The following is a 23,154-nucleotide window of genomic DNA, read 5'->3' as shown; positions in this document are numbered from 1 at the left end:
AAGCCAGTGGACACGGCTTTCTCTGTGCTGCCTTAACCAGCCTCAGCGGAGACCGAATCAGTAACTGCTCTTTCGTAAGGCCTTAGTTCAGCTTAGTTCATGGTAAACAAATGCTTTTACCCTAAATTTTTGGATTTTTATGGCTTCTGAGGTAATAGGTAGTTTGCAAAATGCAGGAAATAAATGATGATGATGATGATGATGATGATGACGACAAAGAGAGAGGTGACTTTGACTTTCTGTGGTGCATAAAGTCCGTTTCACACCCTGGAGCCACACATTCTAAATAGAATTTTCCAGGCAAAGGCCCTTCCAATATTTGAAGACAGCTTCTTTCCCTGCTAAGTCCCATCAGACCAAACTCCTTCCATCTTCATTTAACACCTATTTTGTGTATAATGCTGTTGGCTAGGGATACAAAGATCAGGAAAGCACAGCTTTAACACCACCCCCCTGCCGCCTCCCCCCACCAAGAGCTGATAGGCTAGTTCTGTGAGCAGGTCATGAGGCAACATTGCTTCTGATTGCCCTGTGTCATCACCCTGTCCTGGAGACTCAAGTCTCATTTAAAGGAGGGTTTTAACAATTGGACCCAATGCTCTGTGCACAGTCTGTGTCTGGTACTTCTGTTAATGAAGCCTTGGCATGGGTTGGCTCTCTTTGAACTTTGAGTCGATTCAAATCCCACCTTTCCCCGTCCCACTCCACAAACAGCCTTTAAAACAGATGTTTTCCATGTTGTTATTTCATTTATTCATTCAGTAAACTTTGAGTATCTACTAAATAGTCAGCACTCTACTAGATGCTGTTTCTAAGGTACAGCTCTGGACTGAGAAGCAGTTTTGGAGTCAAGCTCAGTCTAGTGGGAAAGATGTAAATAAACAGGAATTACCAATATAGTGCGATAAATACAATGATAGAAATGTGTGCAAGATGCTATCCAGTCACAAAGGAAGGGCATTTAACCCTCTCTTGGAATGGAAGAGTGGGGGAGAGGGTCAGAGAAGGATTCCTGGAGGATTTGGTGCCTCTGGTAAAGCTGGGAGCATAAACAAAAGTTAAGCATGTGAGGGAGAACCAGGCAGACAGACCAACTTTTACAGGTGTGTGGGTGGGGGTGGGGGGGTGACTAGAACAGTAGCTTCCATGACGAGGGAGGAAGGCAGGTAGGCAGGGCTTTACACGTCATGCTGTAGAGACTAGATTTTGTCCTGAAAGCCATTGTAAGAGTACCCCCCTTATCCTCAGGGGATACATTCTAAGACCCCCAGTGGATGCCTGAAACCGTGGGTAGTACTGAACCCTATATATACTATGTTTTTCTTATACATGAAGTTTAGTTGATACATTAGGCACAGTGAGAGATTAACAACATTAATAAAATGGAACAATTATAACAATATACAGTTGACCCTTGAACAACACAGGGGTTTGAACTGTGTGGGCCCACTTATAAGAAGGTTTTTTTCAAAAAATATTCAGTTGACACTCCATATCCCCAGGTTTCACATCCACGGATTGAGCCAGCCTTGGATCGAAACAGTATTTTTGATCCAGGGTGGGGAGTCCAAGGAGGCAGAGGGCCGACTGTGTACACTGTTCTACACCATTTCATATAATGGGCTTGAGCGTCAGCAGATTTTGACATCCACCAGGGCCCTAGAACCAGTTCCCTATGGATCCTGAGGGACAACTGAGTTTTGGGGGGAGTCAAAAGTTATACTGGGATTTTCAACTGTGTGGGGCTTGTCACCCCTAACCCCACATTGCTCAAGGAGCAACTGTACTGTAATAAAAATTATGTGAATATATTGTCTCTCTCTTAGCAAACTAGCACGAATTTCTTTTCTCTTCGTCATAACTTCATGGATAGATTTGTTCTTGCTGTAGGAACCTTAGCCTTTAAACAGCACTGAGTGTGGATGGTCTTGCAAAGCCTACTTCACCCTGCATGACCCGCCCTTGCCTGTCTCTCCAAACTCCTGCTGTGCTTCATGCGCATCCTCTCTGCTGTTCTTGGAGCATATTAAGCCTCTCCCTGTTTCTGGTCCTTTGCATATGCTGTTCCACTATGTGGAAAACTCTGTGGCTGTTTTTTCTCCACCTTCAGATTTCTTCTAAGAGGTGTCCTTTTCAGGGACTCTGTATCTCAGCCCTCTCACCCCCCATTTCTCTACCACAGGTGCTATTAAACAAGAAGGTTTCTATGTAAGTATCCTTGAATGTGGTCGAACATGAGCCCTAGGAGATGGGCAATGAATGGCCTTTATTGCTCTCAAAGGGAAGTCCAATCACTATCCAGAATCCAGAACGATGGCTATACTATCGATAAGCCTGCATTATAACGACATTTTTTCCAAGTACATTCTTGGACAGGCTTGAAATAGGTGTGTAGTTCAGCAGATTCCAATCTCTCTGGCTGTGCTATGGTGCCCCGGGAGCCTTTGCATCTTTGGCAGAGCTGGGCTTCTGTGGGAATTCTGGAACTCGACTGTGGGCAGTGGGCTGGGTGGAATCGGGAGGACGGTGAGAGCTGGGATGAGGCTCATGTAAGGCCAAGTTCAGAGGAAATGGGCTTATTCACTTAGAGAGAGAAGACTGTGAGCTTCATTATGGCTTCATTATGGTCCATGAGCGTGTCAATCAGCAAATCAGCAAGAATGCGGTGACTGGTAGTTTGTACTTGGTTATGAGTTACATGTCAACCCTGGCTGCACGCACAACCACCAGGCTCCACCAAACACCAGTTACATCAGAACTTGGGGGGTGGGGCACAGGAATAAATCTATTTTAAGAGCTCCCGAGGTCATTTTAATTTACAACTGGGGTTGAGACTCATAGGGATGGAGTGTCAGATATATAAAGCAGGACTCCTGTCCTTAAGGTGCCTGATGGGAGCTGGAAATTTAATTCGGAAAACTTAAGTGATAATATAAGGTATACCACATAAGTAGTTTATAAGATATCTGTAGACCAGCTTGGAATAGGGAGATGCCGTCACGCTTGGGGTAGTTAGGGACTGTTCATTGAGTGCCAGTTCTGTGCCCAGCCCTGAAATAAGTCCTGAGGTAGACTTAGAGAACAAAACAAGAAGCTTCTGTTTTAGATAGAGGAAAACAACATGACAAGATTTTTAAAAACCCACAGTTATTTGCTGCTAAATTATGATTGGAAATTTAAGGACACTAAAAGTTTGAAGAGGTATCTTTAGATCCAGTTGGGAAAAGTTTCTAGTTGCAGGAGGAACTTGAATTTTGCCTTCAAGAATTAAGTTCACAATTTAAAAGGCAAACAGTTGAGGACATATTCCTCCAAGGCACCATGCTAAGCGCTTTGCATGGATTATCTCATTTCGTTCTCACGGTATATTCATGTATAAGCTGAGTGTTATTATTATCTCTGTTTGGCAGGTGGCAACACCAGGGCTTATCGAGGTTAAGGAAATTTGTCAAAGGTCACATAAGTTACTAAGTGGTGGAGTTAAACTCAAAACCAGGGCTGCGTGGCTCTTGAGCTGGGCTTGTAACCACCACCCATAGGACCAGTGTGAGCAAAGGAGGGAGGCCCAAGTGGACAAAGTGTGTTTCTCATGCACCGAGTAAGCACCAGGTTAGGCTGAGTAGATACTTGATCGGAAAGGTGAGTTGGGGCCCAGTTCAGTTTATCAGGGGTTTTGGTTGCCGTTTCATGGAATTTAACTTTGTCTTCTAGACACAGCACTTCTCAAAGGTTTCGGAGGCAGGGAGTGCAAGGATGGATAGTACTTTTTAGGAAGACCGTAATGTCTCAGTGTGGTCAAGGCGTGAAGGCTGAAGGGCCTCTACAAGGTCAGTGACAGTGGAACTGGGAAAGACAGGACAGGTGTAGGGCACTGAGGAAAAGAATGACTGTACCTTATGTCCAGACGTAGCGGGGAATGTGGGAGTGGACAGTGTGTACCTCAGGGATACTTTGGTTTGATAGTTCTTTGAATTTCCTTACATTCCAGTAATGTAGGGAAGTTGGGGCGTTGAGAAGGTATATTCTTGTTTTAAGAAAAAGGGAATTGGTGTCCTGGTGGGTGAGCCTCAGTTGGTTGGAGCGTCGGTCCCCTACACTGAAAGGTTGCGGGTTCGAATCCTTGGTTGGGGGTGTGTGTATGGGAGGCAGCTAATCTATGTTTCCCTCTCACATCGATGTTTCTTTCTCTCTCTCCCCCTTTCTCTCTAAAATCAATAAAACATATTCTTGGCAGAGAATTAAAAAAAAAAAAAGGCAATTGGTGATTTTTCTGAAATTGTTTAAATTCTAAATTAGCTCTAGGCTTGTAAAGATTCTGTGACCTTCGATTCAGTTTGGTTCTGGATAGTATTTAATTTAGGCCCTGTGACTGAGCTATTTTATACGGCTTACCTAAGTGCTTCTGAGAGAAAGGAGTTACATAAATTCAATCTTTGATTCTAGCGTAGGACTCTGGTAATATTTCTCAGCATGCCAGTAGACCGTGTTTCTCATTCCCCTGCTTTCTTCTCTACAGAATTAATTACAGGTCCTAGCTGGGGTTCGGATCTGTCTTCAACAGCCTGGGGTCCATTGCCGAGGCTTCCGCATGTTGTGTTGGTCCCCGTGTCCTCCAGTTGTGTGAGCCCTGCGCCGGGATGGCCGCAGTGGGGAGAAAGAAGCTGGGAGTGAACCGGCCTCTGGGTGTAATGACTGTCACTGCGGTCACACACTAGCCTGAGAGAGACCAGACATCCTAGGTCTGGGAAAAGACTACTGGAGCTAGGTGTGAGAAACGCAAATGCTTATTACTAATGGTTTTCATAATGGCTGAAGAGTTTAGGCCAAAAATAATTCGAGTACACAGTAGAGCTGTCAGCGTAGTTCCCAAATAATGGGCTGGCAGTTTGTGAAAGGGCTTCTTGCTCCTTCTGGCCCCAAGGCATTAAGTATTTCACTTTAAGGCATGTTAAGTAGGGCAGTATTGCTCATTAAACCTTTATCTGACACTGTAATTTTAATTTATTTTACTTTTATTTCAATTTAATATTAAATCTTTTATCGTTTTAAGAATGAGATGATTCCTCCCTCCCCATCCATGATAATGCTCTGTTACTTTCTCAGTCCACTCCCGGTGATCGGCCCCATAATCAGCTCCCAGTAAATGTTCACTGGTGTTAATGGTGATAGCAAGTTTCAAGGGTGCTAGCGTTGCCTACCAGGGCGGACTGATGCCTTCCATGACTAAGTCGTGTGGGGCCAGACTGGCCATTTGTTTTCCTCAAGGCCCGTTTCCTCTTCTAGACACAAAAGCATCAGGAAAAGCCTCTCACCTTATTTATTTATAATTTTTTTGTTTATTTATTTATAGCAAAACCTGCGGGATGTCATTGGAAATGCTCTCAGAACTATTCCAGGCAGCGGGCTTTCCTTCCTACAGCTGTCCAGAGATTGTCGGATAAGCCACGTTGGTTACTCTGCTGAGCCCATTGGTTACAACTTGTATGTTAAATGCATCTCCCGTTACCTTCAGCATGTCTTCCTCTCCCCAAGAAAGACTAGAGGTTTGCAAACCATTTCCCAGATCAGAGAGCACTGGGTTCAAAAATGTTTCGGCTCCTTCTTAAAACTAAATCGTTCGGTGTCGTAAGCTGATGAATGAACAGATCCTTCATTGCACAAGATAAGCTCAGACAAGGCATTTATCAAGACTTGGTTTAATAAACTCCTCTTTTCTTACCCCAACTTTCCTTTGTACCCCTCCTCCTGAAAAAAAGATGCCAGCACTCCATCTTAGTCCCATCCGAAGCCATAGGTGACCCTAGATGTCTTTGAAGTGAATGGGTGGCTTAAGTCCCACGAATTCCCTTAAATCTTCCCGTGATACTGTTTCTTGAGACTTCTTATTATAGGATCTGACCTCACCTGGGCTTTCAGCTCACCTTAGGCTTCTCAGATTCCATGTCCAGAAAGATCATCCAATTTCAGAGATGTGGGCTTTTTTAGAACCTCCTGCCCCTTGTTTTATGTTTGCCTGTCATAGGCAGGGTTGCATTAGATGGACTGGCTGTTCCCCATGGGGACACTTGAAATGCAAGGCCTTCCATTTGTTCTGCAGGTGAGTTCAGGGCCAGGGGCTGGTACGGGTGATAAGGCCAAATGTGCTTTTTAAATCTTACCACTGTGATTCTGTGGGTTCATCTCTGTCATTTCATCTCTGTGTTTGGGAATCATGCCAGTGGTGTCTGCACCCTAGGTTGTTTACCCAGCCTTCACAGCTGGGTGACGCGCAGTGCCCTGACTGGGAATCAAACCCTGATTGCCTAGGATCCTAGGTCGATGCTCAACCGCTGAGCCACGCCTGGCTGGGCCTAAATGATGAAATCTTGCCATCTGTGCAACATGGATGGAACTAGAGGGTATTGTGTTGAATGAAATAAGTCAGACAGAGGAAGACAAATGCCATATGATTTCACTTGTATGTGGAATCTAAAGAAACAAAATAAACAAACAAGCAGAGCAAAAGAGACTCATAGATACAGAGAACATTTTGACAGTTGCCGGGTGGAAGGTGGATTGGGGGTAGGTGAAAGGAGTAAGGGGATTGAGAGGTACAAATTGGTAGTCACAGAATAGTCACAGGGATGTAAAGTCCAGCATAGGAAATATAGTCAATAACACTGAATAACTATGTATGGTGCCAGGTTGGTACTAGACTTATTAGGGCAATAGCTTAGTAAGTAATATAATGTCTAATAAGTGAGTTGTTCACCTGAAAGTAATATAATATTGTATGTCAGCTATAATGGTAAACTGAAAGTTATTTAAAGTAAAAAAGAAAGAATAATATAAAATTGTAGAATATATCAATTACATTAGGAATTGACATGTTGGGGCTGATTATTTCCCCCTTGCACTCTGACCAGGTAGATTCCCTAATCAGTAAGTGAGTGAGTTAACAAGGTATCACCACTAGTTTTTATCTGATTACTACCTTAAAAAGTAACAGCCCGAGCCTGACTCTAACAACTTCATTATAGGCCTAAAAATGTAAAAGGCCGGTTTTGGTTCTTCCTCTGCGAATAGACCGTTTCCCCTGAGATTTTGGTAGGGTATCATTTGGCTGCTGTTGAGGCTGTTTTTGGAAGCTTTGAGGTGTCCTAGGAGTATATTTATCCAGTGTCTTTATTTGTACTTAAGAAGGCATTAGACCACTCCTGCCTTCTGCTAGCCCTTTGCTGAGCTGTGGGACAGGAGTATAGACACAGCCAGGTTAGAGAGGGACGCCGAGGGCCCAGGCTCTGTCTCAGCTCTGTTCCCCAGGAAGGGGAGGTGGCGCTCCTGGAACAGCGTCATCCCACCCCTCACGTGGCGCTGAGGGGGAGGGCAGGACCTGGCCTGAAAGGCCCTCAGTGGGCAGTGGAATGGAGAGCCTGCGGGGCTGGACCGTGAGAAGAGAGCCCCGGCCAGACTGAAGGAGCCTGTGTCTACAGGACAGAGTGCATGTCTAAGCTCTTCTGTTTGGGGACCTAAACGTCTCTCTTGTCTAATATCCTCTCAAATGTCAGAGAGACGTGGGCCTATGGCAGATTCACATTGAGTCTCTGCTGGTAGTCTCCTTGGGAATTCGGCTCTGGAATGTTGATGGCAAGAAGGGAGATGTTTGGGAAGGACTGTGCTGGTCCAGAGGTCCCATCAGATAATAATAATACCTACATTTCTGTAGTCCTTTCAGTTTATAATAGCATATAAAAAGTGAAATCTGTTAATTCGGCTCTGAAAAAGTGAAATCTTGGGAATTCGGCTCTGTAATGTTGATGGCAAGAAGGGAGATGTTTGGGAAGGACTGTGCTGGTCCAGAGGTCCCATCAGATAATAATAACACCTACATTTCTATAGTCCTTTCAGTTTATAATAGCACATAAAAAGTGAAATCTGTTAATTAGCACATTGACATTTTCATAGTTTTCCATTTTCTAATTAAATTTCAAAACCTTGTTCTGATATCCACCTCATTTAGTAGGCAACAGAACCTAAAATTTAAAAATATATACATATTTTAAATTCAGTGCTTGGATGTAATCTTGGTAACATTCTGCACTGCAATTTATTGACCTTATTTTTTTTGCTGTTGATAGAATGATAATTTTTGAGCCTATAACCCTGACTGCAGAACCTCCTGGGGGGAGTATTTGTTTTTGCAATTACTTTTCTATATTGCTTGCTAACTTACTACCAGCTGGAAAGGTAAATTTGACTAATTAAGGGAAACCCAAAGCAATATTGGTATATATTCCTAGGAATAATGCTGCAAGTTCTATAAAAGTGCCTCTCTCCTCACGTGGTCAGTGAGGAAGGGCTCATGGAAAGTGAGAAAACACCTGGGCATCTGGCTACAAATGTAAGTTTTTGCCCAAGTGTGTGGCTTGGCTCAGTTCTTTGGTCTGGGTAAGAGAGTCATTATTTCTGTGTTAGATGGGTTTCTGAATGTCATATGATGTTTCAACCCAAGCCGTTACCCAGGAAACACGACTATTTGTTCTCTTTTCTTGCCTGGATTAAAACTATAGTGCCATGATTCTTCCAGGCAGAGCAAAGCCTCTCCAAAAGTACCGCCTTCATCTTTCGGGAATCTGTGAACTTCATTGGGTTTTTTGGATGTGGGAATATACATACTTTTTTTGTGTTTATATTTCAATAGATTTAAATTTTCTACATTGAAACACAATGCTTCCTACTGGAAATTAATGTGATAAGAAACATATATCCTTTATCTGCCTTTTTCTTTTGGGAATTGGGAGCTGTGCCTTGACTATTACGGAGGCCTTGAGATAAGTATTAACTCTTCTTATGCAATATGAGCGGGACAGTGCATAACTCACCAGCACACCTAGAAGATGCAGCAGGTTCTAACGAGGTGTGAATGTACCCCGAGTCTAACACTGGAATATCAGAAAAGAAAGTCCCTGGTAATTGTGCTTTAACATTTTGGAAGGCAGGGTGATCTAACTAAAAGAGCATGGCTATGAATCAAACAGATTTCTGATCCCAGATATGTGCCCTAGTCATCTGATACTTTTCATGAGGAATAGAAGAGATGTGTATGTGTGCAAAGGCCTGCCCATAGTGGTGCTCAAAGGTTTCCTTCCTTTGTCCCCACCATCTGTCCATTGCCTTGAGATTATGGGTGGAATTGAGACATAAGATTGATGGGAGTGGCTTGTTGAGCCTCTTTTGGAGAGATTGACTCTTCCTAAGGCCCTTAATACAGAGTAAGTTATCATTATTATTATTATTATTATTATTATTATTATTATTATGAACAGTCAGAGCAAACGTTGCAGGCCGAAGTGTAATAAAATCAAAAGTTTACCCTTACTTTCCTTTCTCCTCTCTTTCTAAACATGTGTTAGCCCAATTTAGGAGAAATTTCCAAGCAGAAGTCTTTCAGATTGGCTGGTAATATATCATATTATTAGCTGTTCATCTCTGATACACTCAAGCTTCCTAGAAAATAGACTCCATGAGTTCAGCCATTATGGAAAACAGTATGGAGATTCCTCAAAAATTAAAAATAGAATTACCATATAATCTAGCAGTCCCACTTCTGGGTAATATCCAAAGGAAATAAAAGCACTGTCTAAAAGAGATGCCTGCACTCTCAAGTTCATTGCAGCATTATTCACAGTAGCCATCACATGGAACAACCCACGTGTTTAGTGAAAGATGAATGAATAAAGAAAGTGTGATATATATGTATATATGTGTGTATATATGTGCGTGTGTGTATATATCTATATATCTTATATTATTCAGCTTTAAAAAGAAGAAGGAAATCCTGCAGTTTGTGACCACATAGATGAACTGGAGGACATTGTACTAAGTGAGTAGGTCAGACTCAGAAAGGTAAATACCGCATGATCTCACTTATGTGTGCAGCCTACAAAAGTTGAACGCATAGAAACAGAAGAAGAGTGGTTAACAGGGAGCTGCGGGGTGGAAGAAATGCCCGGATGCTCTTCAAAGGGTACAAACTTTCAGTTATAAGGTGAATAAATTTTGGAGACCTAATGTACAGCATGGTGACTATAGTTAACCATAAGGTACTCAATAGCTGAAGGGTTGAGAGTAGATCTGAAGGGTTCTCGCCAGATAAAAGGCAATTGTATGAGGTGTTGGCTGTGCTAACTGACTTGATCGTGGTAATCACTTTACAGTGTATACATATACGTATAGCAAACCATTGTGTCGTACACTTTAAATATATTCAATTTTATTTGTCAATTGTGCTTCAGTAAAGCTGGGGAAAAAAAGAAATTTCAAAAGCCCAGGAACTTCCAAGGTAATATTCACTATATCTTCTCAGATTATTAAAATCATGGTGCTTTTAACACTGGGTTGCAGAGTAGAAGAGTTAATCATGAAAAAAATGGACCACATGAGGGAGGAAAGTAAGTGTGTGAGGCCAGACAGTGCTCAGCATTTTGGTGGGTTTTGCCTAGAAAGGCAATACAGCGACTGGAACAGAACGTGTGGCCTTATCTCTGGAGGTCTGAGCTCTGGTCCTAGGTAAGACTTTGACTTTCTGTGTGACTTTGTTCAATTCCCTCTGCCTCACCCATCAAAGGCTGGGTTAGAAAAAATAATCTCTGTGTTCTATAAATCACTGTGTCATTCGCTGTAAATCACAAAGCCTCAAAGGCTTAGTTTTGCATGGTGAGATTTATTCAAAGATAGGCTTTTGCCTTCAGTAGTTATGATCTGGGTCATCTATGGGGATATCAGATGAGGGAAGAGTTTATCACTGCCTGCATGCCTTAATACGCTCGTTCCTAGCACACTCCTTTAACTCAGCTAATGTTTGTTCAGTTGGTATCCTGTGCAAAGTGTGGGAAGTTCGCTGGGAGATAGAGGTATACTGCAAAGACTTTACAACTGAGTTGAGAAATGTTGGAGAGACACACTGTCTCTGATGTGATGGTGTTCATAAAATCATTGCATCTTCGTACCAAAAAGGGACCTTAAAAACCATCTAGCTTCACCATTAACCGATGAGGGAAATTTAGAGACTTCCTTGTGGACTGAAAGCTAAGCAAACGTAATGGCATTCAGGGTAGAGTAGAAATTAAAGACAGGCTTTGGCTCGGTGCCGGGAAGGGGGAGGCCTTTTGCTATAGGCAGCAATGGTCTTTGGTCATGGTTGGGGACCATGTTCCACATGATTCATTGTGTTCATTGTGTCGCAGATTCTTACCGCTGTTATTTCTGCTATTACCCCTTATTGCTGTTATCCTGTCTGCTCTATAATTTTCCCAGTACTGTTTGGGGGATACATTGGCTGCCATTTGATCTTAATGGCTTGAACAAAAGAGAAAGGGAGAGGAACTCTTTCATTTCTATCCAAGAAGATCCTTCCAGCAACCACAGAGCTTCTCTTTCCTTCTGTTTGATGGGATAGATTCCTCCAAAGCTTGAGTCCTTCTGGCAGCATTGTTCTGTGTCCCCTGATTGCATTAGCTGCATAGCCTTTAAGGACAGACTTTTATCGGAAAATATGGGGATGCCAGGAAGAGGAGATTTACCCGTAGAAGCCATATGACTACATGATCCTGAGGCCCCCTGATGAAAATGCCCGTATTCTGCCAGTCATCACAGCAGAGGGAAGTGCTTGAGCGTCGACTGTATTGGGGGCCTTCCCAGGCCCTGGTTTGTTTGAGTGCCCCTGTGGATGGCTTGCCTTGCTGGTCCAGCAGAGAGCTCTTCCCACTTGTCCTTAGGCGGTGGGGCCAGTTTCAGCATCACAAGTTTCATAGGTAGTCTCCGTGAAGCACAAGTGCCTTCTTTATTTTCACTTCCTGTGATTTTTGTTTAACTTAAAAATATATATATCTTTTACATTTAATACTTGGCAAATTTGTATACTTTCACCTGTTCCTTATTATTTATTTGTTTCTGATTGGAATCTCAGCTAACCTCATCCTTCAAATCTCAGTTTAGAGGACCCTCTTTCAGGGGGATCCTGACCACCTATCCTTGGTTGACTCCTCTTGCTGAGTGCTCTTTATAGCACCCTGAACTACTTCTTACCTGTCTCCCACCCTGGGCAGACCATAAGTTGGGCAAGGACCTGGTCTGCCATGTGTACCATTTTATCCCCAGTTCTTGGCACAGTATCTACATCAGATATTCCATAGTTTGTTAAATTGAATTGAAATTTTATTCTCTTTTATCTCACCTTGTTTCTAATTCTTTGCAACTAAAGACAAGCTACAGAGAATATATTTAAGCTGGGAGTAGAATGTGTGGGGCAAAGAAGAAAATGAAATTGGATTTAGAAAATCTCATTTTGGCCTAAGGTGTTCTGAGTTTGGCGGGTGATCCTCCCTCTGGGCAATCAAGAGATTGCCTGCAGACCCACAGGGCCACAGGGCCAAAGTAATCAAATCTCCCTCCCCCTCTGGGGGGGTTTCTGAAAACTGTGCCCAGTGCCCTGATGTTCTGCACGTTTTCCCAGCCTGCCTGGTGGAGAGTCCTATACCGGGAAGGCAGGTCTGGAAATGTCAGAGAAGGGGAGAAGTTCCCAAAGTTATGTCAAAGATATGCTAGTGGGTAACCGAGTTGAAAGTTTACCATTCCTGAAATTCTTTTTGGCCATTTTCACTGGTATATGTTCTTTGGCTTTTGCTACAATGTCTGTGTTGTTTATAGGTTCCGTTTCCTTTTCCAGCCCCATTGGTGAAGATGTACCCCAAGGCCCCGTCCTTCATCTTCTGTTAAGTCTTTCTTCTTTGGAGATGGATTCTACTTCGAACACTTCATCTCTGGTTCTGAGTAAATCTACATCCCGATCTCAGACTCTTCTGTTGGGGCACCAGTTTGTGACTCTCCCCTTCTGGGAGGTATCATTCCTTGGATATCTGATTGTCATCTCAAAGTAAATATGTCCCTATAAGCCTTATCTTTTCTCCCAAAACATTCTCGCACAGCCGAGGTGCTCTGATTCCAGCAGTCACCACCATAGAGTCTTTGAGTCTTCCTGCGCCTTCTATATATCTGCCTTCCTCCCCTGCCCCAACCTCGTGGTTTTCCAGATACAGTTGACTCTTTCTTGATAGTGCTTCTGGAATTCGTTCCTCTCGTTCCCCTTATAACCCAGCTCTTCCTTTTTTCACAGCTGTGCTCTCCTAGACCAGCGATTTTCAACCAGTGTGCCACAAGAATCTTTAAAACAAACAATACCTGACTAGTCAGGGGCACTGACCTCTTTTCCCCTAGACTGTCAAATTTAAAAATGACAACAGCCAACCTAACAATAGCTGTCCGGTGCTAATGAATCGAAATTATATCTATTTTTTGTCAGATCAGCAAAAAATATACTTTTTGGTGTGCCGCAAAATTTTAGTAATTAGTTTACGTGTGCCATGAGATGAGAAGGGTAGAAACTGCTGCTCTAGAGCACAACTATAGGCCTTGGATTCCTGTGATTTGTATGCTACTCAGCATTTGCCATGTGCTTGTTTTTTGTTGTTGTTGTTTACTTCTTATTTTAATGTCTCATCTCCCCAATTAGATAATTAGTTTCTGTGGGCAGAGATGAGGAGTTGTTTGTCTTCCTGTCTCTAGCAGTTAGCACAGAGCTCAGGAGCTGTCTGGTAGCGTTCACTGAGGATGGTGACCTTGAACCAGAGGGTTCCTCCTGGTCCCTTGTGCAGACTCTTCCCCATGATGCCAGGGCCTTAACTCAAAACAGTGAGGCCCAAGATTCAAGGCAAAGGGATGGATTAGGTTAGCACGACTATTGTGACTTCTTAATGAAGAAATTTGGAAAAATTTGGAAAATTCATGCTTTTTGAGTGTTTGGAAAAAATCAATACCTTTCTGGTACAGTTCTTCATTGTTTAAAAATATTTTTTTCATAATTATTATCCAATGTTATCCCTCCACAAGCTTGTGGAGAAGTATTATTATTGCCATTTCATAGACGATGAAACAGAAGCTTGGAAGTATAGTTTGAGAGCCCAAAGGTATCAGAACCGCATCTCCAGGCCTAATCTTCTGAGTCCAGGTAAAATCAGTTCAAGTAAGGTATGGATTTAAACACTAGGAAGATGCACTCTTTGATTTTTGTCCTAAAGAAGTTTGAAATCTAGTGAGCAGTAGTAAACAAATGAGCTCTTGCTCCAAGATTGGAGGAAATAAAGGTGAGTGAGGACACAAGCAGAGTCTGTGGGTGCACGGAGGCAGGAGTGATTAATTCGCTCTTTGTACTAAACAACAGCTGCTCTGGAAGCTTTTCGTCAGTGAGCGATTACAGGGTATGGATGAAAGCAGGTGTGGGTGGACGCAGACAGCAGGATGGGCAGGAGGAAAAAGACAATGCCATTTTCAGCGTGCTCTTGGCTGAGGGAGACGTGGAGTGGTGGTGGCTAGCGGATGGACGATGACCGCATTGCGGTGGTATGGCACTTTCGGCACGATGGAAGGTCTGCAGACCTATCTGCCAGGCCAGCTTATTTGATTTCCCTCAGCTCCCAGTGTAGCCTGGTGCTTTTGTGGGCGGCTGCAGTTTTGATGACATTGCAGGTTGAATGTGATAAGACCGAGCTTGTCTCTTTGCAAAATCAAGACTCTGAGAAGATACTTTGATGATGCAATCGGCCTGTCGGGGCTGCTCTGATGTCCTCTGATTATTTTGCAAACTCGTTTCATTTTTCCAGATCTCCCAACTGTTATCTCCCTGCTTCATCTCTTTATCTTTCAACCTTGGTCAACTTTCTTAAGATTTTTATTTAACTAGACACTTACTCCAGAGTCTGCATTATGGCAGTCTCGTGGATTTTGGAATAACTTTATTCCATATGTTTCTAATTCATTTATACTTAATTCATCAAAATGCCCCCCCCCCCAATGAGATAGTTAATGCCTAAGATGTTTTATAAGCCTTTGAGTTGGCCTCTTAAAGCATTTTTCTCTTTTCTTTAGACATACAAAGCATTAACTTATAAAGACTGCATCTATTTCATTAACTCTTCCTGGGCTAGAAACTTAAGTGTGTCGCAGAGTTAACAGTCCACTCAGAGCCTCTGTATATTTCCTTTCCTCCGCTCTCCCTCCTTTCTGTGCTTATAGATTATCCATATGGACAAACAATGACTGGACGTTCATGTCCAATCACCACTTACCCACAGCTCAGCCCTTCTTGTAGTCTACTTTCAACATAAAGCAGGGAAAATTAATTTTAACCCCTGTATCTGTTTTCCCTGCAATTAAAACAAATTGACTTGGGTCCGCCTTGTGTCCCACCAACGCCGATGCCTAATCTTGGGGAGGGCTGTGAACTCATAAGCTGCTCTGTGAATTTTTTAGACAAGGCTGCAAAACCAAAGCAGTTATTTCTGGAGCCCTGATAGTTCTAAGGGATGTCTGGCCAGGTCGGCCCTTCCACTGACTTCCCTTAGCTCTCACTGTCAGACTCAGTGCACAGCTGTGGGGGCATTTGAAGTCCTCTATTTGGCAAAGAAAAACCTGCAGATTCTGGTGTTGCTGAATCTTGCTTTGCACACAAATGCACAACTGATAAGATGATACACGTGTATAATTCAAAGGTAGGTCTGCTTTCTTAATAAGACGATTTATCCACTCTAATTGGGCTCACTCAGAGTTGCAGCAACAGAAGTGAAAGGAGGAAAGGAAAGGGAACCTAGGAGCAGTTACTGCCCAGTGGGCACTTGACATATGCTAACACGTTTAATCCGCACAATTACCTGCAAGGGAGAGCTCTTACTAGCCCTACTTTTAGAAGAGGGAATTGAAACTAAGAAAGCTTTGGTAATCTGCTCACGGCCTCCCCAAACCCCAAATTCCCAGCCAATTTGCAGGGGTGTGAGCCTGTGGGAATGCTTGGGTGTGGGTGGTTTTATGGCTTTTCCCAGGAAACAGCCAGAGCTACGAGGTTGTTCTGCTGAGTCCCTCTTCAGGTCAGCTGCCTTCGTGTGCACCCCTGTCTGTGTGTGCTGTGTGTCCCTCCGACACTTTCAGCAGGCATATAGATCACACGCTCCCAGAACATCAGTCAGGCAGCCAGGCAGCTCGGAGACTCTCATGCACTCAGACCTCGGGCCTCCCTGTGCCAGTCGGAAGTGGGGGTGTGGAGAGTCCATCTGGGGACTGGCATGCTGGAGGAATGGAAGAGAAGCCCCCGGGAGATGTGTGGGAGCAACAGCTCCTCTGGAGATTCTGCTCTGACGTTGAAGTACAGCTGTCGTAGGAGCGGCCCGGCCCCTGCAGCGAAGGACTCAGTGAGGAGACGAGCCTGCGCGTGGCCCAAGCATGCTCCCATCCATGGCTCACAGTTTCTGAATCAGTAAAATGGAAAAGGCATGGTTCAGCCTACAAATGTCCCACATCCCAGTTCCCTGGCACGTCCCTGGGCACCAGCCTACCACCAGTGTGCTCAGGGTTTCTGATCCAGAACAGATTCTCAAAACGTCCAAACATTTGGCAGGGAAACTATTTCTAGGGATAGGATACACACGGTTATCTGATAGCAGTCCTTCAGCAGGACATTGGTTAGGGGGATTGGTGGAAGAAAACACTATTAGGAAATGCATTCACTGTGGTCATGTTTACACTCCTTTTGTCAACCCCAGATATGTTTGCTTAAACAGTGTCTCTGGTTTAGTACAGTCATCAGTCCCGCTCAGTAGCAGACAATGTGCTTGAATTTCACAAGTGTATGTACACAATCCAAGGGTGGCAGGCAGCTGTCTTCAGTCAACAGTTTCACATAGTGAGAATTCCTAGGGAAAGAGAAAGACATACTTAATACATAGTGTTATACATTATCTGTCTTCTCAGTAACCAACATACCCCCGAATGTATGCACTAATTTAGAAATGTCCCCCCATTTTTAAAACCCAAATTTGATTTTTTAGCCAAAATGTAAATATGTGGCTTACCACATGTCTCACATCCCCAACATGTGAATATGAAATGGCGTGTGCAAACGCTTTGTGAGATTAAAGCTCTGGGCCAATGCTGTTTCACGTTGGAAATCTGATTATATATTAAAACAAGAAAAGACAGCAAGCAGTTGGCTGAAGTATATTTTGTCTCACTTTTCTGTGCCCATTGGTTGGTCTTTAGGGAGACTCAGTGCTTTGCAGACGCACATGGCCCGCCCTCACTCCTGTTCCAGCCTTGCTTGTTCCTCCTGAACCCTGGAGACATGTATCCCATACCCCAAACTCACACAGTGCCTCACCACAGTTATATTTGTTGACAGTGGTGGTCCTCCTGACACCTCCAAACATTTGTCAACGTCCTAGTGGCCTTTTGTGTGTGTGCCTCCAGCATCAGAAGGTGCTCTCAGCTGGTGAGAGACAGTGCAGTTTTGTCACAATTTGCATCAGAACTTTGGGTCAAGAGTCCTGAAACTATAGACTTCGGTGAAGGGTGTTGCCTTAAATCACTGTCATTCATCAGAAGTTTTTGCTTTGTCCTGGTTGCTGTGGCTCAGTTGGTTGGAGCATTGTCTTGTAGAGCAAAAGGTGGCGGCTTTGATTCCAGGTCAGGGCCCATACCCAGGTTGTGGGTTTGATCCCCAGTTGGGGTGCATATGGGAAGCAACCAATCGATGTTTCTCACATCAATGGTTCTCTCTCTCTCTCTCTCCCCCCCTTGTCTCTCTAAAAATCAACTTACAAAAAGAATGTATGTTTGAAAAAAAGATACTTATTTTTTTAAAACGTAGTTTTTATTTCGTTTTAAATGAAGGTTTTCATTAAGTTTAAGTGTTATGGGCCCGAATTGCATAAATATCTGAAAGCCACTATAAAACAACAGCAATTGCTTTCAACCTTCCAGAGACAGGCTCATCAAAAGAATCATCTTTCTCTGAATTAATCTATTAGGTTAGTGTAACTGTAATCACATTTTAAGTGGGATTTGCTTTTTAAGAGACTAATGAGTTGGTTCTAAAACTTGACTGGAAAAATAAATTAATGACAATGGCCAAGGAAATTTTGTAAAAAGAATAAAGAGGGGAGACTTATTGAACCTTATAACAAAACTCCCTAAAAAATCCATAATAATAGGCTCACATATTAAGTCCATAGGAAAGAGTTCAGAGACAGACACACGTATACATAATATAACCCAACTATTTCTAGGGCCCCATCTGGCCCAGTGTAGGTAGAGAATTATATTCAAAGACAACAGTCATCTGACCACAGAAGCCTTGAACATGAAGATCTTTAGTTTTTCTTAAAAGAGTATGTTTATCCCTTAAATGATTTTCAGAAATCCTCTGTAAGTAGCCTTCGCCCTCCCAGTGTTGCAGACTGGCGGCAGCCTCTACAAACTCCACCCTCTCTCTGATCCTTGGTTTCGAAACCTAGCGCTCGCCTCCCCCAGCCTTCCCTCCTTCCCACCCATGCCTTCCCTCTTTGTGACCACCTCCCCAGAGGTCAGCCCTAGACAAGGGACATCCTTTCCCAGGGTGGCTGCTTTTCTAGAGAGTAGGAGATTCTCAGAATTCTGGTGGCTGAAATTCCCAACTTCATTTCTTTCTTTTTTTAAGATTTTTTAAAATTGATTTTTAGAGAGAGAGGAAGGGAGGGGAAAGAGAGAGAGAGAGAAACATTGATTGGCTGCCTCCTGCACGCCCCCGACCCAGGATTCGGCCTGAAACCTGAGTATGTGACCTGACCGGCAGTCCAGCCGCAACCTTTCGATGTGTGGGTTGACACGTCCAGCCAACTGAGCCTCACCGGGCAGGGCCCCAACTTCATTTCTTTGGGAATTTAATGTATCTTAAAGCTGGCATTTTACATCACTGGACTAGTCATCACAGGGTTTTGGGATTGTTGACTATGCATTTAGAAAAAACAAGGTGATATTTATAGTTTACAAGATAAACACTTTGTAACTGTGTGTCATCAGATGAGCATAAATATTACTATATTTGGAACATACTTATGTTTGTAAATACATAGGAACAATGATGAAGCCTATCTCTACAATTTGGGGTTGAAAGCTGTGAGGGGAGACTTCTCCTTTATATATTTCTGAATTGTTTTCGGTTTCTTTAATAAAAATTGTATTACTTTGGTAATTAAAAACAAAATAGTGGTTAAAATACTTATTTACTTATTTTAACTGTTTCTGTTTTAATTTATATTCAGTAAAAATTCACTGTTTTAGTGTACAGTTACGAGTTTTGACCGATGCCTCAAGTTGTATAACCATGACCACAATCCAAATACAACAGTCTCATGACCTCACCAACCGTCTCCCAATTCCTATGTAGTCAAATTTTCCCCTTACCCTTAACCTCTGGCAACCACTGATCTCTTCTCCTCCCCTAACTTTGTCTTTTCCAGAATGTCATATAAATGGAATTATACAGCCTTTGGAGTCTGGCTTTTTTTGCTCTGCCTAGTGCACCTGAGGTTCATCCACGCTGTTGTGTGTATCCATAAGTTGTTCCCTTTTAATTTCTGAGTAGTAGTCCACTGTACGTATGTCCCACAGTTTATCCATCCCTGCCCGAGGGAGACCTGGATTGTTTCCAGTTTTTGGTAATTACTAATAACACCACTGTAAACATGTGCGTACAGGTTATTGTGTTTCCTTTTCACTTGGATTAATACCCAGGGGAGGGGATTGCTGGGTAAAATGGTAACATACAGTTTAGCTTTATTAGAAACTGCCCAACTGCTTTCCAGAGAGGCTGTACCCTTTGCATCCCCCACCAGCAACGTACGAGAGTTCCAGTTGCGCTGCATCCTCAGCGGCACTTAATATTGTCAGTTTAGAAAACTGTTTCCTGCCTAATCTTGCTCGTGGCCTAGTCTCCCCCTCTCAGTAAATGGCACCGCCGTTCCTCTCGTTGCTAAGGCCGAAAGCCCAGGCATCACACCACACTCTCTCCCAGACTGGATGTTTGGTCCTTCAGATTCTTTCAGCCCTAAACGTAAAGTACGCGCTGAATCCGACTGCCTCTCCCTACCGCACCTTCTCACGCTCTGGCCTGCACCGTGATCGCCTCTGGCCCAGGATATTCCTTGTTTCCTGATGCCTTCTTCCACAGAGTAGCCATAGCGATCTCGCAGTCACAGATCAGATCATGTCCTTCCCCAGCTCAGATCTCATCAGTGGTTTTGTTACATTCTTAATAAAATCCAAAATGTTTGCTTTAGCCTATAAGACCTTATACCTCGCTCACTCAGCCTTTTTGCTATTCTTTTTAATAGATACAGATGAACCACAATTTATTTAACCAGTTCCTACTGATAGGTATATGGGTCATTTCCCCCTTTTCGCTGTTATACACAGACTGGAGTGAACATGCTTGAACACAGATCTTTGTGCCCATTGCAAATAGGTCTCAAATTGTGGAATTGCCTGGCCAATATTTTGATAAATACTGCTTAATTTGTCTTTCTCAAAGATTATACTATTTTACACACTCACCAATATGTGAATGCCCATTTCCCCATATCTTTGTCAACACTAAGTATTACCACACTTCCAAAATATTTTTCAATGTTAGGAAAAAAATAATAAAATTAACTCTCCTACAAAAGAGAAAGCTAAGACTCTAGTCATTAAAAGTCTCACTTAAAAGTAGGTCACTAGCCCCTTCCTGTATTGACAAGCTCTCGGGTTTCCAGATTATGTTAGCCTGCTGAGTAAAGAAAGACAGAAATGGCAGAATTAAAGGAGTCAAGTGATGGTTTGAGATGAGAAGCATCTTCTGCCTGTATAAGAAAATGTTAGAATCTTTTTCAAGAAGTAGCATTTCACACTGTACACTGGGAGATCCCACACCACTGGCCAGGTGTCCTTATAAAATATTCCCAGGTGCTTTTTTCTTTCTGAAAAGGAACTTACAACACAAAACCTCAAGCGTTGGCATTGGCGGGAGAGTTACTGGAAGTCGTAGCCCTTGGTGATTTATTATTTAGCAATGTTGTGGTTTTGACTGAGTCTTACTAGTCAAAGAACAAGAGAAGTCATCTGCTTTGATAACTATGACTGGGTCCAAAACAGGAGCATAGGAATGAGTGAGAAGGGAAATGCCAGCCCGGAGGAGAGAGAGAACACAAGCAGGTGCTTCGTGACACTCGTCTCTTTGAACCCAGAGCCAGCGTGAGTGCTGTGGGCTCAGGTGCTTGCCCGGCCTCACCGCGAGTGGTCAGGGCCGGGCTGAGTCTCAGAGGGCAGCCCCCGAGTCTTCTTGACTTTCATCAGATAACAAGATGGGCCTGGATGACGGATCCTAACGTGGCATCGGCGTGTTAGAGTTTAAAGGGTTCTTCGAAATGATCTGCTTTTACTCACGATGTGAAAGACAACACTGAGGCCCAGGGGATAAAATGGTTTACATTTAAAACTTGATACTGTTGAATCATGAAGAGGAAGAGCTTTTTTACTTGAACTTGAAAGACATAACATATTCTTGGACAGAAAAGGACTCTTGCCTGAGATTCCTAAGGCGGGAGTGTCGCATAACTAGTGTGTCCGCCACCAAACCATCCGCCCCCGCGTGCCCTGGCAGACAGAGTTAATCAGCTCAGCTCGTTGCTCAGCCAGGCTCCGACCCACGCTCAGAATCCTCCTCAACGCAGCTCTGTGGGCAGCTAGTCACAGTGCGCCTGCGCCTTCATGTGAATTAAATGCATCTTGCACCCTCCCTCTCCTAAACGATGTACCCATGTGACTCAGTATGTGGTGATAAGAGCACAGGACCTCAAGCCAGAAGAACTTGGTTTGATTCCTGAATCTGCGTGTCCGAGCTCCGTGATCTTAGGCAAGTCGCTCCGCCTTTCTGGGACTGTTCCCTGGTCTCTGAAATGAAGGAGTTGAATTAAATAACCTTTAAGCATCCTTCCAGGTCTGGAAAATATTATGATTCAAGGTACACAGGCTTCTCAGGAGGCTTTCACGGTTACAACCATGTGTTGCTATAAAGACCACAGGGGGCTCTCAGGCAGTTCGTATGTTAGATCTACTTTGGCTTTCTCCAGGATTTTCTGACTACTTCTTTTTCATCTGCTCAGTCCTGCCGACCCATATCTCTGAAACCATAATTAGGGGTTCAAAAGAGAGAGCAGGGGAAAGAGTCCCTTAAAACCCAAGGACCTGCAGGAACCTTTCTGGCCGTGGGGGACTTGAATGGCCTCACTGGCCAGGCTGAGCACATCTGCACGTTTCCTGCCCACCCAGCCCTTAAGGGTCTTGAGCTGCTGCTCCCCCCACCTCCTTACGCTCTGGAGGCCCCCCTGTGAGACGGTCTCAGCAAGTGGTCCTCCAGGGGCCCCCGGCCTCCTTCCACTCCTGCTCCTTGGGTGACCCCGCTCCCTGTTTGTCTTCCAGGCCCCGCTTCCCTTCGGGCATATCCTCTCCTCTCAGTGATCACCAGGCAGCCCACAGTCATCTCTCACCTGGTCCCCGCCGCCCCGGGCATCTCCCAGCCGCTGTCCCGCCACCCGGCCGCCACTGCCGAGGCCGCCCCTGCTGAGGTCGCCGGCGGCGAGCCTCTGGGCAGCAGCGAGTCGGAGACAGAGCAGCTCACTCCCCGGCAGAAGAAACCCCGCCGGAGCCGCACCATCTTCACCGAGCTGCAGCTCATGGGCCTGGAGAAGAAATTCCAGAAGCAGAAGTACTTGTCCACCCCCGACAGGTGAGGACACGGGGAGGGCCTGTCGCAGTGAAGGCGCTTGAGAAGGGGAGGCTCCTTTTGCTCTTGCTGTGCCCCCCCCCCCACCAGGACTGTACATGCAGAACCGTGTGGCAGGGTCTAATCCTTGGCCCACATCATCTCAGCCTCAGTTTAACAGCATCCAGCCCAGGGGAATTCACACCGGGCCCCGTAGGAACCTGCCTGTAGCTGCATTTGCACTCCTCACTGTCTCTCCATGTTTTAACTAAACTACACCAGTATAACCAGCAAGGTAAAGCTTAGCAGTTGGTGGCTCAGGCTTGGCGTCTAAAGTCACTCACACTCAGGATCAGATGCGGCGGGACTGGATCGGGAATTGGGATCCATGCTCTCAGTCTCCTCACTTTCTTTTTTTTTTTTTTTTAAATATATCTTTATTGATTTCAGAGAGAGGCAAGGAGAGGGAGAGAGAGAGAGAGAAACATCAATGATGAGAGAGTCATCGATCG

The 23,154-nt window shown here is 44.1% G+C and overlaps 1 protein-coding gene across 1 annotated transcript in view; it reads left to right on the top strand.

Moving 5' to 3' along the window:
* BARX2 (BARX homeobox 2) overlaps window positions 1–23,154 on the top strand; it is a 65,604-nt gene that overhangs the window by 27,024 nt on the left and 15,426 nt on the right. Inside the window, exon 2 of the mRNA XM_081123524.1 lies at window positions 22,360–22,666. Within this exon, the coding sequence (XP_080979650.1) occupies window positions 22,360–22,666 (307 nt within the window). The remainder of the gene's footprint in view (window positions 1–22,359; window positions 22,667–23,154) is intronic.

Source organism: Miniopterus schreibersii (genome assembly GCF_964146895.1).
Source record: "Miniopterus schreibersii genome assembly, chromosome: 20".
NCBI classification, from domain to species: Eukaryota; Metazoa; Chordata; class Mammalia; order Chiroptera; family Miniopteridae; genus Miniopterus; species Miniopterus schreibersii.
The sequence above is the reverse complement of the archived record's forward strand: the minus strand, read 5'-3'. Positions and strand labels throughout refer to the sequence as shown.